This window comes from Mercenaria mercenaria, chromosome 12, assembly GCF_021730395.1.
Source record: "Mercenaria mercenaria strain notata chromosome 12, MADL_Memer_1, whole genome shotgun sequence".
In the NCBI taxonomy this organism is placed as follows: Eukaryota; Metazoa; Mollusca; class Bivalvia; order Venerida; family Veneridae; genus Mercenaria; species Mercenaria mercenaria.
Genome location: NC_069372.1, coordinates 8,262,900 through 8,281,951, shown reverse-complemented (window position 1 = coordinate 8,281,951; position 19,052 = coordinate 8,262,900). Strand labels below are relative to the sequence as shown.

The following is a 19,052-nucleotide window of genomic DNA, read 5'->3' as shown; positions in this document are numbered from 1 at the left end:
GTTCAGGATTTCTTCATTTATCATTAATCTTAATAAGAATATTTAAGTATAGGTCATAGAAGTCATTTTGCAAATTATTTTTCTTGAAACGTTTTGTAGCACTTCTTATTTATGTGTAAAGCTAAACAGTTAAGTTTTGTTGTTGTTGTTGTTGTTTTATAAGTAAAAGATTTTATGTCTCATATTGGTCATTCATTGTTTGAAAATAATATCTAATTATTTACAAATTATCACACTTAAAGACAGGTATATGATTTTATGGCCAATTTTATAAATGTTAGGAGTGGGGAAGTTGTCAGTTGTTGGTTGAGAGCAGGTCAGTTCTTGTACTGAATCTGTGAACATTTGGTAGCTTAAATATTTACAGTTAAATGACTTAAACACTTAAAAAATGACTAACACAAATGAAACAAAATTTGAAAATCTGTCTACAGAAAGTATATGAAAGGTGATATATTCAGTACATGTATATAATTTTATGTTGAGCACTGTTAGTGGAAGATATTAGTAGTCTGTGATACATGTTTTTATTTATGTATTTAACTGTTGTACTTGGATACCTTGTTACCGTCCTTCTATATTTGTACATCGAATTAACTCGCTGAGAATATCCGCCCTGTTGTTATTTTGTTGGTATCATCTACGTAAATGCTTACTTTCCAGTCCTAAATAAATACTTTACTTGTCATAGAAACTAAATATTTACTTTGTTATAAGCTTTAAAATACACACTAAAAAGTTAAGTATATCATAAATTTTGTCAACATTTTTTAAAAAAAGCAAACCAAAACACCCTGATATCAAGGGAGGTAATTCAAAGTAACTTGAGAGATGATATAGCTTTATTGTAGTTGTTCCCCTTTTATCCTTAATATATTTTAATTTTACTTGTAGTTAGGTAGATTTTAAAATTTTACTAAAGATATTTGGCAGAGAGGCCAGTTTTACTATGGAAACAATTTTTATGAGCTGCTTGCAATATTAGAGATGTGTGCTTAAGACAATGGTAGTATAAAGTTATGTTACTAGTGTATGGCGCTATCAGCTTGTAATATAAAACAATGCCCGCTGTACAATAAACTGATGTTAAGTCAGTACTTGTGATCTGAATCATTGACTTAATATACCTCAGCATGAATTTCAAATGCCAAAAACAGGCCTAGATATAAGAAAACAATTATTTCCCTCCAATAGGATAGAAGAAGAAGTTAATGACATCAATACTAGATACAAAGTACAAGTAATGAGAGCTGAAAATGTTTTGGATGGAGTTTTCTGTGAATTCTGCAGTTGTTTTCCGAGTTTGGGAATGAACATTCTTTAAAACTGATTGCTTGGTTACTAACATAATTCATGTATAGTCTCATTTGTCTACAAATAAAAGCATCTTTTTAGTACAAAATTTCATGTTTGCGCCAGTATCTATATAGGCTTGTACAATATGTTTACAGCATCAATAAATTTGAAAAGTTTCACCTTGTTATTAACAGTAGTTGTAAAACTTAGTATTTTTTAAACATTTGAAAGCAGAGTTGGTATGCTCTTCATTTCTGTAAGTGGTATTGTTGTATAATCTTTATAAAAGGAAATACAAAAATACGAATTGTGTCTAAGTGGTGTTGAATTTTGATGTACAAATATTTCCCAAACCAGCTTGAACACACACTTTTATAATGCGTGCTCAAAATTATTGGGGTTGGGGATAGGGGTGGGGGCAGACCGAGTACGCTGTCCTTAAAATTTGCATAAATTTAAATTAAATAAGTTGTTTTTTAGGGCGGATGATGAAACCACCTTGAATTTTCATGTATTTTGTAATGCAGATGAATTAATGGGAATAGATTAGGTTTAATAAATTTTAAAAATACCTCACTAGGCAGTATTTGTTAGTCAATGTTTTATCATTATTAAATTGTTTTTTGTAGTTATGTGTACCATTTGTAAAAAAACACGTGTCTAACAAAAGGGGAAAGAACTGTAACAATGTTGAACCAGAAAGAAAACAATTCTTGAAATTCAGTTTATAATTCAGAAAATTTTATAACTTAAACAATTTTGAAAACATTTTCATGTTTGGTGCCATATAGTTTGTTCTATTACCGGTGCACCGAAAAATTATGAGACAGAGGTTATTTTCAGATACGGCCTTTATGTTGTTGATTTCACTTGTTCGAATCAAATCAATTTTTAAATGAACACAGTCTGTATTTCAAATCATGCTTTATAGTGAATTGTTAGTAGAAGTGCCTTTATATTCCTCTAAAAAAGTTCAAATCATTCCATTGTTTCACTTTTAACCAATATATATTTCAGTGCCAATTCATGGCTTTATTCTTTGGTGTTATTTTCTTGTTATTTTTAAATGCAGTAGAAACTAAGAAGATATTTAGTGAAAGCAAAAGCTTCCAACTTAACTTAGGAAGTGTTGAAAAGTTTGCAAGATTATAGAATATATTTAAAATACAAAATTAAAGAAAGCTGTTATTTGAAAAAAAGAACTGTAATAAAAGTTAACACATATCTCATTAAAGTTAATATGATACTTTTGAGAAAATAATCTGGCAAATAAATCATTAAAATAACATCTATATACTGTAAAATTAGAAATTTGTGTGTGGCACTTATTTTCACTATACTTGCTACAGTTTTGTATGTGTGGAAAAATAATTACTAGCAAAAGTGTAATAAAGGTTAAAAATACTTGAATAAGATTTTTATCTAAAGTAGGTCCTCGTCTTGTGGTCGAAGTAGTCTTATGACCGGGATTATATGGTATATATGTCTCACATATATAATTCTAATATACCACACAAACGTATTTCATTTTTAAATATGAGAAGCTTTAAGTTTTCCAAAAATGTCTAATTTTACAGTATACAAGTAGCAGATACAGTACAGCTCGCATCAGAATAGAATTGGCGAAATATTTGTTGGTAAACAGTGTGCTACCTTCTCGCATTCTTACTGTATTAAATGTCGAAAATAGCTTTTGTTTATGATTAATCTGTGTTAACTTATTGACTTTAATGTTTGAATTTTTGTAACTTCTACATTTTAATGATTTGTTTGATTTATAATTATAGTGTTTTAAAAAAGGAATCTGTGATCATGTAAATCCGTCCTGTTAGTTATAGCTAAGAAACGAGTGTAACACAGTTGTCATTCTTTGAATGAACTATGTTTGAAAATTAGTAATTTCCATGGTAATGTTGAATTAGCATTGAGTAATCTTCATCGATGTTTTTCACCAGTTACTGGTGGCCATGTGTCTTCTATGGTGTTAAGCAATTAGATGTGTTGAAATAATTGCAAACGATGAACTTTTTTTTACATAAAAATCCTCAAAAAAATTCTTCATGTTCTTGGATTTGAGTTCAATAACACACCATAATATTGTTAAGGATGGAACAAAAACTCATAACTAACATTCATATATAGATTATTTTTCATGATTTCTCTGAACATAACATGCATTAACATTGAAGTTGAATACACTTGTTTCTTGCTATAACTAACATATTTTATGTGAAATGTCTCTACATTCAGGATGTTTAGTTTTCCATATTTATATTTTTTTTGTATATTTCAGTTACATGATATTAAAGTCATTCTTGAACTAAACACAACTGTTACTTTTATTTTATGGCCTCCTTGGTTAAGGCCACTGGTTTCAAATCACTTGCCTCCCGCTGCTGTTGGTTCTAAAACCTTGCTCTTGGTGTAGAATTCTTTCATTTGGAGAAGCCATTCATCTGGCTAGTGGCAGGTCGGTGGTTCTACCCAGGTGCTGGCCTATGCCTGAAATAATGCTTGGAGGCACACCTGGGGTCATCTCACGAACTGAATGACTGATCATTACAAAACTTAGTATGTAGCATTACTGTATGGACCTCTCTAGACTTTGCTCAAATGGTTCCACTTGGCCCCTTGTAACAACTGCCATAGCTTAAAATAAAACAACCTTTGAGCACTCATGAACTGCTTGATGGATTGTCACCAAACTTGGCATGTAACGCCCTTGCATGAACTAAACCTATCATGTTTGTTCAAATGGTTTCGCTTGACCCCTTTAAGGGGCTACCAAAGCCAAAAGCTTGATGGATTGTCACCAAATGTCGTCTGTAGCATCCTTGCATGAACCTTTCAGGTTTGTTCAAATGGTTACGCTTGACCACTTCAAGAGTCTACAAAAGCCAAAAGAGTAAACCCTTGAAAGAACTTGTCATGAACTGCTTGATAATTATTACATAACTAGGGCTGTAGTATCCTTGCATGGACCTCTCTCAGATTTGTTCAGATGGTTCCACCTACTCGGACCTATAATAGAAAAAACTTTCAGGCGACTTCTCATGAACCATTTGAGATTTGTTCACCAAAACTTGGTCAGTGGCATCCTTTTATGAAGTTTGTGCAAAAGGATACACCACTTTTAGGGGCCACTATAGCTAAAATTGAAAAGCCTTTAAACAAATTTCATGAACTGCTTGATAGATGTCAACAAACTTGTCCTTAAGCATCTTTGAATATTCATGTCTCACGTTTGTTCAAATGACTCTTGGGTACTGTAAGAGCTAAAAAATAGAAGAAGCAAAAACGCATTTTCATTTCGCCACACGTCGTCTATAGCATCCTTGAATAGCCCTCTTATGTTGTTCAAATGGTATCCGTTTGACTCTCTTCAGGGACGACGAGGGCTGAAAACAGACAAGAAAAACTTTTAAAGGGGCACCAGAGTTAAAATAGAAAAGCTTTAAACGACTTCTCGTGAACCAGTTGAGGAATCTTCATTAAACTTGGTCTGTAGCATCCTTATATGTCCCTCTCTCGGGTGTTCAGATATTTCCGCTTACGTCACAGCAAAGAAATTAACAAACAATTATTAAATATCTTAATTAACTGCTTAATATTTCTTCACCAAACTTGGTCATAAGCAAAATCAAAAGGTCAAGGCCTCATCAGGTGAGCGACTAAGACCAATTCGAACCTCTTGTTGAAATTGTTATCAACAAAAGCAAAATATTGACGAAACTTAGGTGTAAAATCCACAAAATCCACAAAGAGGGCTCCTTGAACTTTTAAGGATTTGTTAAAGCTCTGGCTGTCTTGATAACTAAGATATTGTAAGATCTATGTATATTATCGTACACCTTTCTGTAAAGAACCGTATTTTGTAACACTTCATATAGACCAGTAACCTTGTCTGTCAAAAATGTATAATAAAATCTGATTAGATTGTATCAAATATCATTTTCATATAATGAGTGATCGTGAACCTTGTATCTGATCTGTGATATGCAGTTTACTTTTTTTTCAGTTTTTTTTTTCAGTGTAAAATTTTTGGAAACAGCATTTCTAATGACTACGATCATATCGTACTTTATTAGGACGGATTACACCAAACCGGAAGTGACTACTCAGTGTTACATGTGAAGTAGTCCAAAATGTAGTTCCATGCTATGGATGAAATCTGGTATAATGAGTGACATGAGGAGGTGACAGTTAAATTTTTGGCTTATGTTTATTGCTTATAGTATTGAGAATAGATCTAGACCATTTTCATTGTAAATTTCTTGGAATAAGTTTTATTCTTTGCGAAAAATGTCTACCTACGCGTAACTGCTAAACGGCTGTTTTCATGGGGGCATTTTTAGAGGGTGATGTTTCTCAGAACAGATTATTTTTCTTATATTTAACATAACATGTCAATATTTTTCTATTTTTGATAAGAAGACATGTTATACTAAATGACCATATATGGTTTTCATATCATTGAAATGCTCTAAAGTGCTGAAAATGAGGTCTGAATGTTTTGTTATTAATATGAAATAAATAAGGACTTGAATTGGTAGAGTGTAACCTATTATAGACATCAAGTACGTTTTGACCCGAAGTTGACAATCGGCAATTTCCGTTAGGTTACGTATTCTACGGGGGCGGTTTCGGCATTCTCCGGTCTGTACGAAAAAGCAATCGTGCAACATCGGGCATTTCCGTATTCTCCGGTAAATATGCTTGCGTAGCATAAAGGCCGAGGTGATCAGATTGTACGAAAAAGCTATAATAACAAACAAGAATACGTTTACAATAGCACGTATTGCCGTTGTCCAAAAGCCACCCAGCTGGGCCTCCCCTATCTGAAACAATGCCAATCGGATTCCTGGGGACTGTGAGCCGGAATGTTGCTTTGGGTGACAGAAAAAAAAACATTTCTGAATCTCGCCGGAAGAAATATATGAAAACTATTGTTTTGAGGATCACTTCTTTTAAAGCTACCATACAAAGAAAATATATAAATACTGTATCAGTTACGTGGTATGCACTGTTTTGTACTCGATGTGCGGAAAATTAGTCGTTTAACAGATGCTTTCCGTGCTAAGAATTATGTCCATATGGACGCCAGTACGTACTAAAGGTTAAAGTGCGGTAAGTGCGGCTATAAACCGACCAGACGCACGCAGAAACAAACTCGGACATGGTAGAAGACAAAATGTATCGCAAATCAACACAGATCTCGCTATATTAGTGTCGGGTATCGCGGTAGCGGGAAAAATTAATATTTGAACACTCGAGCTAATCCTTATTTATATATATGTACAAAGTACTGGGAATATATTATAAGGAAGCAACTTTCAATAATGCTTTAAATATGAACAAAACTTGATTTACACTATGACTAGGTTTTAATACATATTTGTTATATCTTTAAAGTCGACTAGAACAAGTTTTATTAAAACATAAGTCAAGAGAGAGTTCTTACATGGCATCCATGTAAAAGTGCAGTTTGAACTTAAAATATAGATATTAACTTTCTAATTGCCCAATATGAAACGGCTCTTTGCCGTGAGAAAATGAAACTTGTTTTGATAAAACAATATCCCGAAATCCCGAAATCAGAAATTGCTCCGCATCGTAACTTTCATTTAGTCAGTTTTGTTTGATGTTGAAATTATGATAGTAACCCAAACAAAAACAAACATGGTAACAAACTAGTTTAATGTATCTAACAGGTGATGATATCCTGTGGACATGTATGTCTTTTCTTTTCGTTTGTGAAATCCCATAAGACTTTTAATTTTATATAAAAAGATAAAGCAGCCACCCAAATAGAGAGACTGAACAATTACATGGTTAAAATAGTTCTACTTTTAAAATCGCACGTGATCTTTCAAGGTTTGCGATATAAAGAGAGGTAATCAAAACAATGGTTTCAATAATACTGTCTTCTGTGTTAATCAAATATTCAAATCTTTTACCAGTATGTGAGGAAATAAGTATAAAAATAGGACTTAAAAAAGAGCTTGATATATCTTATATTCATGAAAAATGTGACAGCAGCATTGCATAAATAAATGCATTATGGCCCTTTAATAGTTTAAGAACGTGATCTTTACCCTCTGTTCAGTCCCATTATTTTCAGGAATATGACGTTGGTGTGAATACCTACCACAATATTGTCACAATGTTAAAACAAAGTTTTCAGTGCCAATACATTTTATTTATAAAAAAGAATTTATTTATTTCATATCGCCAGCTCTTGTGTCCCTTAATTTACCGTAGAAATTCCGGATTTGTTACTTTCCACAAAAATATTTGCACTAGTGATCAAATCTGTAATTATTGCCTTTGTCGGCAAATCAGCAAAAGTAATTTAGTTTTACAATCACATAATTTCGGCGATCGTTATATTTATTGGATTTTGCGAAAGTCAATAAATCCACGATTTAGTACAATGGTGTAAATTATAATATGCGTTAAGCTTGTTAAGTTGTTACTTTTAAACAAGTTGTAAGGATTTTTTTAACCTTCAAAATAATCTTGTTTCAAATAGAACGTATTTTAATGGCGAAACAAGTGGTTTTACAAAATGTTTTGGGTTTTATTATGGAAAAAACAAAAGATTAAGTAAGGAGTTATGTAACAACACGCTTAAATAGATCAGTGATTTTTTAAAAGACTGGACATACCCAGAAATCAGGTATTACAATTTTGTTTCTGTTTTTTTATTTTTCGATTTATCATTCATTGATATATTTTGGCTTATGTCTTTGAATCAATTTGACCGATTCTATTTGTTAGAAAATAGAGGATTTTGGAGGATGAAATAGTTTTTATTAATAAAACAAACCTTTTTTCAGCATTAAAATAAGTGTTTAAAATTCTTCTGAATAGTTGTTTAACCGACTATGGACCAAAAAAGGCGGGGTACTCTTCCGGGTTTATGATCACCTGTGAGAATGTTAAAAAAGGCAGTTCGATAACCCCTGTATCTGACTAAATATATTTGAGCTGCCCATTTGCAGTGCTGAATATCCAAATTATAATTATAAGCAGCAAAATTGAATTTCTTAAATGATCTTTTTAGCTCGCAAAGCAGAATCTCAAAAATTATCTTTATAATTATCAAAGATAAGTCTGCAAAATCAGCTTTGTAATAAGTAAAGTTGGAGCTCCAAAATCAGCTTTATAATAAATAAAATTGAATCTCCAAACTCAGCTTTATAATAAGTAAAGTTGAACCTCTAAAATCAGCTTTATAATAAATAAAGTTGAACCTCCTAAATTAGCTTTATAATAAGAAAAGTTGAACCTCCAAAATCAGCTTTATAATGAGTAAAGTTGAATCAACCAAAATCAGCTTTCAATAATGAAGGTTGAATCTCCAAAATCAGCTTTATAATAAGTAAAGTTGAATTTCTAAAATCAGCTTTATAATAAGTAAAGTTGAATCTCCAAAATCAGCTTTATGATAAGAAAAGTTTAACCTCTAAAATTAGCTTCATAATAAGTAAAATTAGCTTTATAATTAGTAAAGTTGAATCTCCAAAATCAGCTTTATAAATAAGTAAAGTTGAATCTTAAAAATCAGCTATATAATAAGTAAAGTTGAACCTCTAAAATTAGCTTTATAATAAGTTAAGTGGAATCTCCAAAATCAGCTTTATAATAAGTAAAGTTAAGTCTCCAAAATCAGCTTTATGATATGTAATGTTGAAACTCCAAAATCAGCTTTATAATTAGTAAAGTTGAATTTCCCAAATTAGCTTTATAATAAGTAAAGTTGAATCTCAAAAATCAGCTTTATAATGAGTAAAGTTAAGTCTCCAAAATCAGCTTTATAATAAGCAAACCTGAATCTCCAAACTTATCTTTATAATGATTACAGATAAGTCTCCAAAATCAGCTTTATAATAAGTTAAGTGGAATCTCCAAAATCAGCTTTATAATAAGTAAAGTTAAGTCTCCAAAATCAGCTTTATGATATGTAATGCTGAACCTCCAAAATCAGCTTTATAATAAGTAAAGTTAAGTCTCCAAAATCACCTTTATGATATGTAATGTTGAACCTTCAAAATCAGCTTTATAATGAGTAAAGTTAAGTCTCCAAAATCAGCTTTATGATATGTAATGTTGAACCTGCAAAATCAGCTTTATAATTAGTAAAGTTGAATTTCCCAAATTAGCTTTATAATAAGTAAAGTTAAGTCTCCAAAATCAGCCTTATGATAAGTAATGTTGAACCTACAAAATCAGCTTTATAATAAGTAAAGTTGAATCTTCAAAATTAGCTTCATAGTGGCAATGGTAAGTCTTCAATATCTTTGGAAACAACCGTTTGATTCAAAAAAATATTTTCATATAAAAAAATAACTGAAATATGATTAGGCCTATTAATTATCTGTAACCATTTGATACTTTTTCGCGTTTTTTTAATCTGAAAAAAAAAATACTGTATGCATAAATGCTTTATTTTTTTATATAAAATTTACTTAAATGTTATTAAATATTACTAGTATATCATTTTTACAGATGTACCTGTAGATACATGTAGATACAATTTGTGATCACAGAATAACAGAACAAATTTTACGATCTAGACAGGAATAAAATATTGTATTTGTTGGGGGTGACATTGTCCTGTGTATTGTAACAAATACAAAAATAGACATAGACATAATAATTCTGTAATAATACAAGCATTTTTATTATTCTCTGACGAAATACTAGTATATTGCGTCACAATAACAGGCATTAAGACTTATCATTTTTGTTGTTACGCAAGTTTTGGGAAATGACAGATAAATCGGTCAAAATCCAAGACACCAATGTGGTATTAAACTGTAAAAAAAAATCCATGTTTTTTTTTTATTTGATTACTTCATGTATGTAAGCGGATCATCCCGGACATTTTTTTTCGGAAGTTAAGTTTTTATCATGATCGTGAACAGTAACATAATGTATCGGATTATTTGGATTTGAAATGTGAGAGCAAAAACGGTATGAAATAATTACTTGATTTAACCTTTAGCCTGCTAAAATTCTAAAATGGACTGGTCTTTCATTCAGTTTGGGCAATACCATTTACTATTCGAAGGAGTGTTCACTGAAAATTTACTCAATAGCGACCAGTGCACACCACGGATGTGCAGGCTGATATTGGTCCGCACTTGTCGCAAAGGCAGAATCACATGCCGCCAACAGGCTAAAGGTTAACGTTTCTCAACAAAAGTTCGTTAGATTCAAGACATCCAGTAGTTCCGTTTTGACATGACAATTCGCAAATGGACTCTCGGAGTGTAATAATGTAAATAGATTTGAAGTGAATGAGTTTTGAGAATGTTATTACTGAAATTTTTCTGTTTAAAAATGGCATATGTTTATTAATTGAAAATAGGAAATATATTTAAATGGGTTGTTTATTAACAAAAGTGTGTATGGCATTAAATAACTCTGTTAAACGTGCAGTAAGCATTACAAACCATCTATGTCAAGTGAATTAAGTATGGGACTTTTCGAGGTTTTATGGGTTATTAGCCTACTAAGAGGCCGTGTTTGCTTTAGTTAAACCTTTAATGCACGTTACATTAGACTATATCTTAAGGGCTACATTTATTATTGGGCTTTTCACACAAAGTTGACAACCCGAGTGGCTAACTTGAAAATTAAACAAATTACTTGAAAATGTCAATTTTCTTATTTCGACTGACTGTCAGAAAAAATTTAACATTATTAAACAAAATATACTTACTAATCCTAGACGCTTTAAGAAGGCTCCGGATTTCTTGCTTTTGCAATAAAATACTTAGACATTTAATATATCAAAAATTTAATTTATTACATACTCTTAAGTATTCATTCAAAACTAAATACAGTAAAATATTGCAAGATAAATAATCTGAATGTTTGCTTTTATTTCTTTTCAAGTATTAGCAATTAGATATGTTTCATGTATTGCTTGTACAATAAGACTTTTAGAAAATATGCCGTACGGAATGCAAAAAAAGGGGAGACTTACACTATCAGTGTCAGAAAAAGGGAGATTTACACCTTTCACTGCAAAACATCGGTGTCAGATAAGGGAAGTTTAGTCTACGTTTTTCACAACTAGACATCGATATCATCAAAGAAAAGGAGAATTGTTTTTGCTTCTATTTTGGCATTTTGATGTATGATCGTTAACGATAAGTTTGCGTTCCCCGTTTTAGTGGCGTGGTTACCTGCTTCGATTCACTTGCCCCTCAACACCGTGAAAGCTTGGTCACTGCAAGGTGTTTGGAGACCAGTTTCGGTACTGCAGCATGTTATTGGTTGATTCCGTGCCAGTTTTGAAATTGATCCACGGAAATGTTGCATTCCAAGATTTGCAAAGGACTCAGGATTCTTAGACATACTTGTCCAGGTAGTTTAAGAAAGATCTGCGGTTCTAGCGCCTAGTAATGTCAAGAGAAATTGATCTTCAGCTACCAATGAGTATTCATGGGAATCGCCATTATAATCTTGCACGAAGAAAAAAAGAAACGAAAAAAAACAACACTATGAGACATTTGTCATTGCTCAATTATTATACTGACATGCTAGTCTGAGAACTCGACTTTTCATATTCTGATATATTTTCCATATATATCTTATTCGGTTGCAGCTTGAAATAAAATCTGTATTATTTGTCGTCTGCTCTTTCTGCTATCAAAGTTTCAGTATTTCTTCCAAAGGGTAAGCCGATATAAAATGATACGATATGGTATCACGTGTGACTTAAGTGCTCAAATTCCTCTGCATTCTTATGTATATAAGTAAATATATATGGCCCATGTGGGGGTTCTTAGTGAAAATGACAGTTAACCGGAAAAAAATCTTCCTTTCCACTATTGATTTAATCCGTAATTTAGATAAAAGTAAATAAATTTTCTTTACGATTTGTTTAAGCAGTGACAGTTCAAACTGTCTACTGTATTTGAACTGGTGAATCGAATTTAAAATGCCACATGCGGGGCTACCGTCAATAGATGAGACCTCAAAAACAGATAAATATAAACGTTTTACCCGTAAAATTGTTTTAATGACTAATTATCGAGTAAAGTATAACTATTTTGGAGCATAAAATTCATTTTAACTGTTGAAATAGGTATTGTTTCATTATAGATTATTCAGTTGTATCAATAATATTCCAATGAATATAATGTTTAAACAAAATGTCTTTATGTGAAAGTGCAGTTAACAATTTTGTTTCATTATTTACGGATAAGTTAAGTGTATTTAACGGAAACTTGAAAAGGAAAGGCTGTATGCTTTTTTAGTGTCAGCGAAAATAAGTGTGTAGAATCACGTATTTCTTTTCATTTAATTTCAGGGATGTTGCTGCATATTTTTATGGAGATACGGATTTAAATAGGCGTTCTTGACATAAGTTCATATTCTTACTAAACTTTGAAGAATAATGAGTGCTCGGACTTACAGATCCTGGTCATCACGGCCTTCACGATCGGCCAGAACGTATAGATCAACAGCGTCTCGACCGTCGTCTGGATGTTCTCTCGTTGAGGGCAACTTCCGGGTCATGACCCCAGGGACTCCAATCATACCGGAAATTCATATAACAAACAGAAGCAGACGACAAAAAGAAATCACGATTAATGACGCGCCAATGATGTTACTTCCAAAAGCACGTGTCCGCGATAGTCTCGATTACTATGACCAATTCAGACGGTCATATAGCGTGGTTGCCGACACGTCGGCTCAGGGACTTCATATATCCACCGTACAGTCTTATAGTTGTTTGGAAAGCAAAACACCGCACAAATCTGTTCTAAAATCACGACGAAATTCCATTTCCCGGAGCGAAGCTGACAGTGGATTTTGTTCACTAAAAAGAGCTGTTACTTTTGAAAACCTCAGCCATAGTCAGAGTAGTGTATACAAATCCGACGATGACTTAGATAACCTATCAGACAGTTCTGACGAAGACAAACTTGATAATCACACGGACGATCATTTACCCGACATTCAATCAACTCTGGATGATATCCCTGATCATCTTGAATCTTTTAGTAACGGTGATTTTGTGTTAGCGGATCCGCAGTATGTTCCCCGTCCGCCGTCGAGGACGGAAGGATATCAGGTTCATAATCGCCGACGGCACGGGCAGCACGGGAATCATGATATAAGTGCTTGCGAAATATGTGGAGTAGTTCTTTCAGAAAAGGACAAGGTGAAAATGAAGTTTGGGAAGGTTGACAAGTTCTTGGATTGGGTCATGTCAAAATGGGGTCCGGTAAGTTAATATTTTTATATAATAATAAACAATTCATAGCTCCTGTACCTTCTATATCAAGTTCTGTGTTTAACCATTTTGTTGAATTACTCAGAAGTAGAACATTTAAAACATTTTTTTTTTGACTACACATTGGCCACACGTCTTCGCTTCTTTTTAGATATTTCATGTATCAAAATCAGCCTACCAATACCGTCTTCTTCATTTATAATATTATAAAAGTGGTAATTAAATATTTATTAAAATAAGAATACATGAATACATGTGTCACTTTATTTTAGGACTATTATGAACGATTAGTAAGTCTATTATATTGTATTTTATTTTTATTCACATATTGACGTTTTTGTATTTTATACATTTTACCTTTTGGTGACGAGATTTTTGTCTTCCCTTCACTCTATCTGCTATAAAACTTTACCCATCACTGTCAGTGCTATCCGGTGCGTTCCGGTCTTTCTATGCACCGGTACTCTCAATAACTGCTACATAATGTACATGCTAACCCTTACCCTGCTAAATTTCTATAATGAACTTGTCCATTTTTCAATCTGGAGAGTACCATTACCTGTTAAAAGGGGTGTTTACAAAAAAAAAAAGATACTGACTGAATAGCGAATAGCGCAGATCTTGATCAGACTGCACGGATCATGATCTACACTGGTCGCAAAGGCAGAATCAATCATATCCAGCATGATAATGGTTAAATACTCTGGATTGGTGACTGGAATTATTACTTTAAAGTCAATTATACTTTGAGATAAATCACTTTTGCAGAAAAATATACAAAAAGATCATAACACAGACATATAAAGTATCAAAGAGATTAGAGAAATAATTTCAGTCACATTTTTTCTATTGTTCGCCAAATTTCCTTCAATCAGTTCTGAATAAAACACATATTTAAAAAAAAGAAGTATTTCCAAATTTATACATTTAAAACTGTTCACATTTGTGTGACTCATTCTTGTACATCACTCTAGTGCTTTTATTATCACTCCCAACTTTGCAGTGGTGTCAGATTTTCACCAGCACCATCAGATATTAAAGGGAGGTAATCAAGACATCTGGTGTCACATATATTTTTGCACTAACATAGCTATGACATATAGCTCATCATATTCATGGAAAACTCAGTCGCATATTAGATATCTGTTGACAAGCAGAATAAAAATGTGCACATTTGTATTTTACAAGGACAGTTTGGCTAAATGGTATTTCAACAATCAGGCCAACGTTGTACCAAAGTCAACTAGATTTAGACCTCAAATCTTTTAAAACTCCTTTCACATCGTATCTTTTCTTCTAAACAGAGTTTAGAAATTAAATTAAAACAATTCTAATTGAGAAAAAGAAAACCATTAAGGCGTTGATGGCCTTTCGATATGCATGGTATTACATAAAAAGACAATATATATTATTTTAATAACAAGTGTTATGTAGTACACGTCTTAAATCATAACTGCAGTCATTAGCCGTTAATGGCTTATGCTTAATTAATTCTATTGTTCTTTATTTGTGCAGTTGTCAAAATAAATTAGGTTATTTCAGTACACAGTTTGAAAGTATAAGACATGGGTCCGTTTTAGTGTATTTTCCTTCAAAGAGTTACGTTACCTAATATCTATTTTTTGAAATATCATTCCGAATTTATGTAGATGTTCTTGCTTTATAGCTAGAAATGCGAGGAAGATTTCTGAAACTGAGAATATTTTAAAATAAAATCAGGCAAAGGTATTATGTACATACATGTATATGATAACAATGAAATAAGAGGAAAAGCAGTACAAATGTTAAAATAATGCTTCTCGAGTCATCCTTGATGCAATAAGTTGGTCACAAGTCAACTGAAAATAAAAACAAAAATAGTTTCAAAAACAATTGGTGTTACACAGAAATGTCATCTCGGTGATATACGAGTACTTTTCGAGACTTTTAATGCCCCAACCCCTTTGTATATTCCTTACACATATTCCTTACACATTTAGAAAAATATCTTGTTGAAAACGAAAACGAGTGGTGCAAAGACATTATTTTTATTTATTCTATACGATCTATACATGTTCATTTTTGAAAAGTCACAAAATACACATTCAAGTAAAACGAGCAAAAATCATTTGTAATGATAAATAGGGGCAGATTTTGATTTTTCACTGATAAATACTAGTAGTTTAATATCAAACTTTTAATTTGTGTGGAGATGTGACAGGATAAAGAGGTATATTTTTGTTTTTGTTATGACTTTTCTGCTTTTATAACATAATATTCCTGGAAATTTTTGTGACTTTTAAAAACTCGGTTGTGGCAGTAGAACAAATAAAATTATACTATAGCATTTCTGAATTTTGATAAAAAATATAATATATTTACAACAAATGCGAAAATTAGAAAAAAGTACCAAGAGCAATACGAATGATAAGGTCAAATTTATTGAGGGGGGGGGGGGGGGGGGGGGGCGGGGCAGGGGGAGGGGGTAATAAAAACGTTTCGTTAGGTGTATGTATAGAAAGCATATGTATATACTAGTTCCTAAAATATGAGTTACTTTCATCCAACAAAATACCAAAATAAAGCTCTTTCATCGACGAGACCCCTTAGCTTAAAGTTTCGAAAATCAGCTAATTGAGACAGTACACAATATGTTTCATGACTGTTTTTTTTTTTGTTTTGTTTTTTTAAAATAATAAGCATAAATGATGATGATCCCGTCTACAATTTTTTTTTTCATTTGTGGCGCGACTATTTTACTTTATTATACCTCACTTTTGTCTACAATGATAAAATCCCATTACCCGCGAAAGAGATATTTTGACTATCAAAGACATATTCAACCTTTTTGACACGTGACCGGGCGCAAGTGACTGTCAGGTCATGTGACCGCGCTGACATTTTGAATGTCATATAAGGGCAAATAACTGCTTCCATTTTTTAGCCAAATCATGAACTGATTGCCTCCTTTGTACATATACAGTAGTGACGTCAACTATTCAATAACAAATTAGAAACATTTATTATCTTAATTTTGTTCGGTATAATAAAATAAATATAATATGGCAGCTTGTGTGACATTGATATTGTCAACCCTCGTAACAGAATGTCACCACTCGGCTTTCGCCTCGGGTGATATTCTGTCCTCGGGTTGACAATATCAATGTCACACAAGCTGCCATATGATATTTATATATTATTATACCTCACTTTTGTCTACAATGATAAAATCCCATTACCCGCGAAAGAGATATTTTGACTATCAAAGACATATTCAACCTTTTTGACACGTGACCGGGCGCAAGTGACTGTCAGGTCATGTGACCGCGCTGACATTTTGAATGTCATATAAGGGCAAATAACTGCTTCCATTTTTTAGCCAAATCATGAACTGATTGCCTCCTTTGTACATATACAGTAGTGACGTCAACTATTCAATAACAAATTAGAAACATTTATTATCTTAATTTTGTTCGGTATAATAAAATAAATATAATATGGCAGCTTGTGTGACATTGATATTGTCAACCCTCGTAACAGAATGTCACCACTCGGCTTTCGCCTCGGGTGATATTCTGTCCTCGGGTTGACAATATCAATGTCACACAAGCTGCCATATGATATTTATATAATGTGCGGCTGTTGCGGTGTGTGCTGAAAAGAAAAAAAGAAATGAAAAAAAGTTATGAAAAAAATGGCATTTGTGTGGTTTGGACTAATGACAGGGAAAAAATGATAAGATCTTTGGTCCTGTGCTACGGAGTCAGTTGACGAGAATTTAAGGGGTTTAAGTAAAGAATGTAAATCGTCTGTCGTGCGAGAGAGAAAAAACAGCGTCATTATGCCCGAAAAATAAAGGTCTATTGCCAGCATTAGTTTCGTTTGCATGTATTTGCGGAGTTCCCGTATGATTAAGCGATTTTGCAGGAATTTGAAATATTCTATTGTCTTAAAACAAGCACAATACACAGTAACAGGTGAAGTAGAATTTTATTTACCATTCGGTTTTGAAGAGAATTATGATTTTTCATGAAATAAATTAATTTTCATAAGGGGATTACATGCTGGATTGGACAGATTATTGTTAATACAAGATTATATCAAGTGGGGACATATCATGTTATACTGCTATTTTAATAATTCGGAATTTGTGATAGGGTTGAAATTGGAGTCAGTAGCCCAGTAACAATATATGTGCTTGTAGTTAAATAAAACAGGAGTTCCATTGAAAACGAAGGGTACGCATGCGAAAAATAGACACATCCGGTGAAAAATATTATTTTAGTAGTGTTGGTCCGGTGTTTTTAACAAACACTTCTGTGTATGAATTGTGAAGTTCGAAATTCCAGCAAACAACTTCTATTATTGAGTACTTCTTTAATCTCCCCACCTAGAAATATAGTCCTGCAGAATACAGAAATAAAAACAAATGTTAAAGTCACCAGAAATGACACATAATAAAACACGGTTGCAAGACATTTTACTTCTCCAGCTTGAGACAGCGTCAAAGTGGGACCCATGCTAATTTTGAGACTGAAGTAGCGACTGGAACCACCAAACTCCGGATTTAAGACCTGGGTACAACAACTGCCCCCACTCCACCCCCACACACTCACTTTTCACCCCTTATATCTGCTGCGTAAAATAGAGACCGTCATGACAACCGAAAAAAAAAAAACTGTAACTATAAAGAAAACATTATATTGCTTTATGTAGGTTGTTGGGAAATTTCAAACAATATTCTTTAGAAGTGCTTTATATTCCATTTTATTTTCATATTACTATATTTGGTGCATTTAGACAATTTGCATACACGTGTGAGAACTCAACGGGCTACAACTTCTCAAAAATATTATTATAAAACAAACTAAACATGTGTTTGGGTCGTCATAGTGTAGCCTAAGTGCAATAATACAAAGAATATGCTAGTTCTCTGGGATAGAGTTGGTTTCTGGTCATGTTGCCACAAATTTAAAAATGAAAAATACAAAAAAAGCAGTAAAACTATGAAGGAATAAAAAGTATTGAGGACTGCACTTAAACGGTCATAAAAGAAATTCTTTGGATGGCTCTTGTTGATACGTACCACATTCCCATTATGTCCGTAATATAGCCATAACTTAATTTGTTGCCGTCCATTTTAACGTATAAGGCAATCTATAAAATACAATTTGCAAATACTTACTAATTTTTTGAATTTCCAAGTTTCTAATTTCAATTTTATGGCCACTAATTGTCAATAAGATTTTTATACATAAATATTCTTTTCTCCCAAGGATACGAAGCGTACGTATATATGTTATGTTTTCCAGCTCTCCAATTGGCTCTCAAACCATTCACAAATCCTTCAAAAAGAGAGGGAAGAAAAAAAAACAGAAAAAGAAAGTATTTGTGTTTTGATGAAACAAAACTTTCACGGAGGCTCGGTATACTGTTTGTTATCTAAAGTTAAAAGAATAGGTTGCGACATAAAAAAAAATGGACGGAGAGTATAAGTCAAGGGTCTAAATATTATAAG

At 32.6% G+C, this 19,052-nt stretch overlaps 1 protein-coding gene across 1 annotated transcript in view; it reads left to right on the top strand.

Moving 5' to 3' along the window:
• The first annotated feature begins 7,687 nt into the window (after positions 1-7,687).
• The window catches only part of LOC123535376 (uncharacterized), a 120,247-nt gene continuing 108,882 nt past the window's right edge, over positions 7,688-19,052 (top strand). The window contains exons 1-3 of the mRNA XM_053518926.1: positions 7,688-7,975; positions 12,626-13,546; positions 13,828-13,845. Coding sequence (XP_053374901.1) covers positions 12,713-13,546; positions 13,828-13,845 — 852 coding nt within the window. The 5' untranslated portion in view covers positions 7,688-7,975; positions 12,626-12,712. The remainder of the gene's footprint in view (positions 7,976-12,625; positions 13,547-13,827; positions 13,846-19,052) is intronic.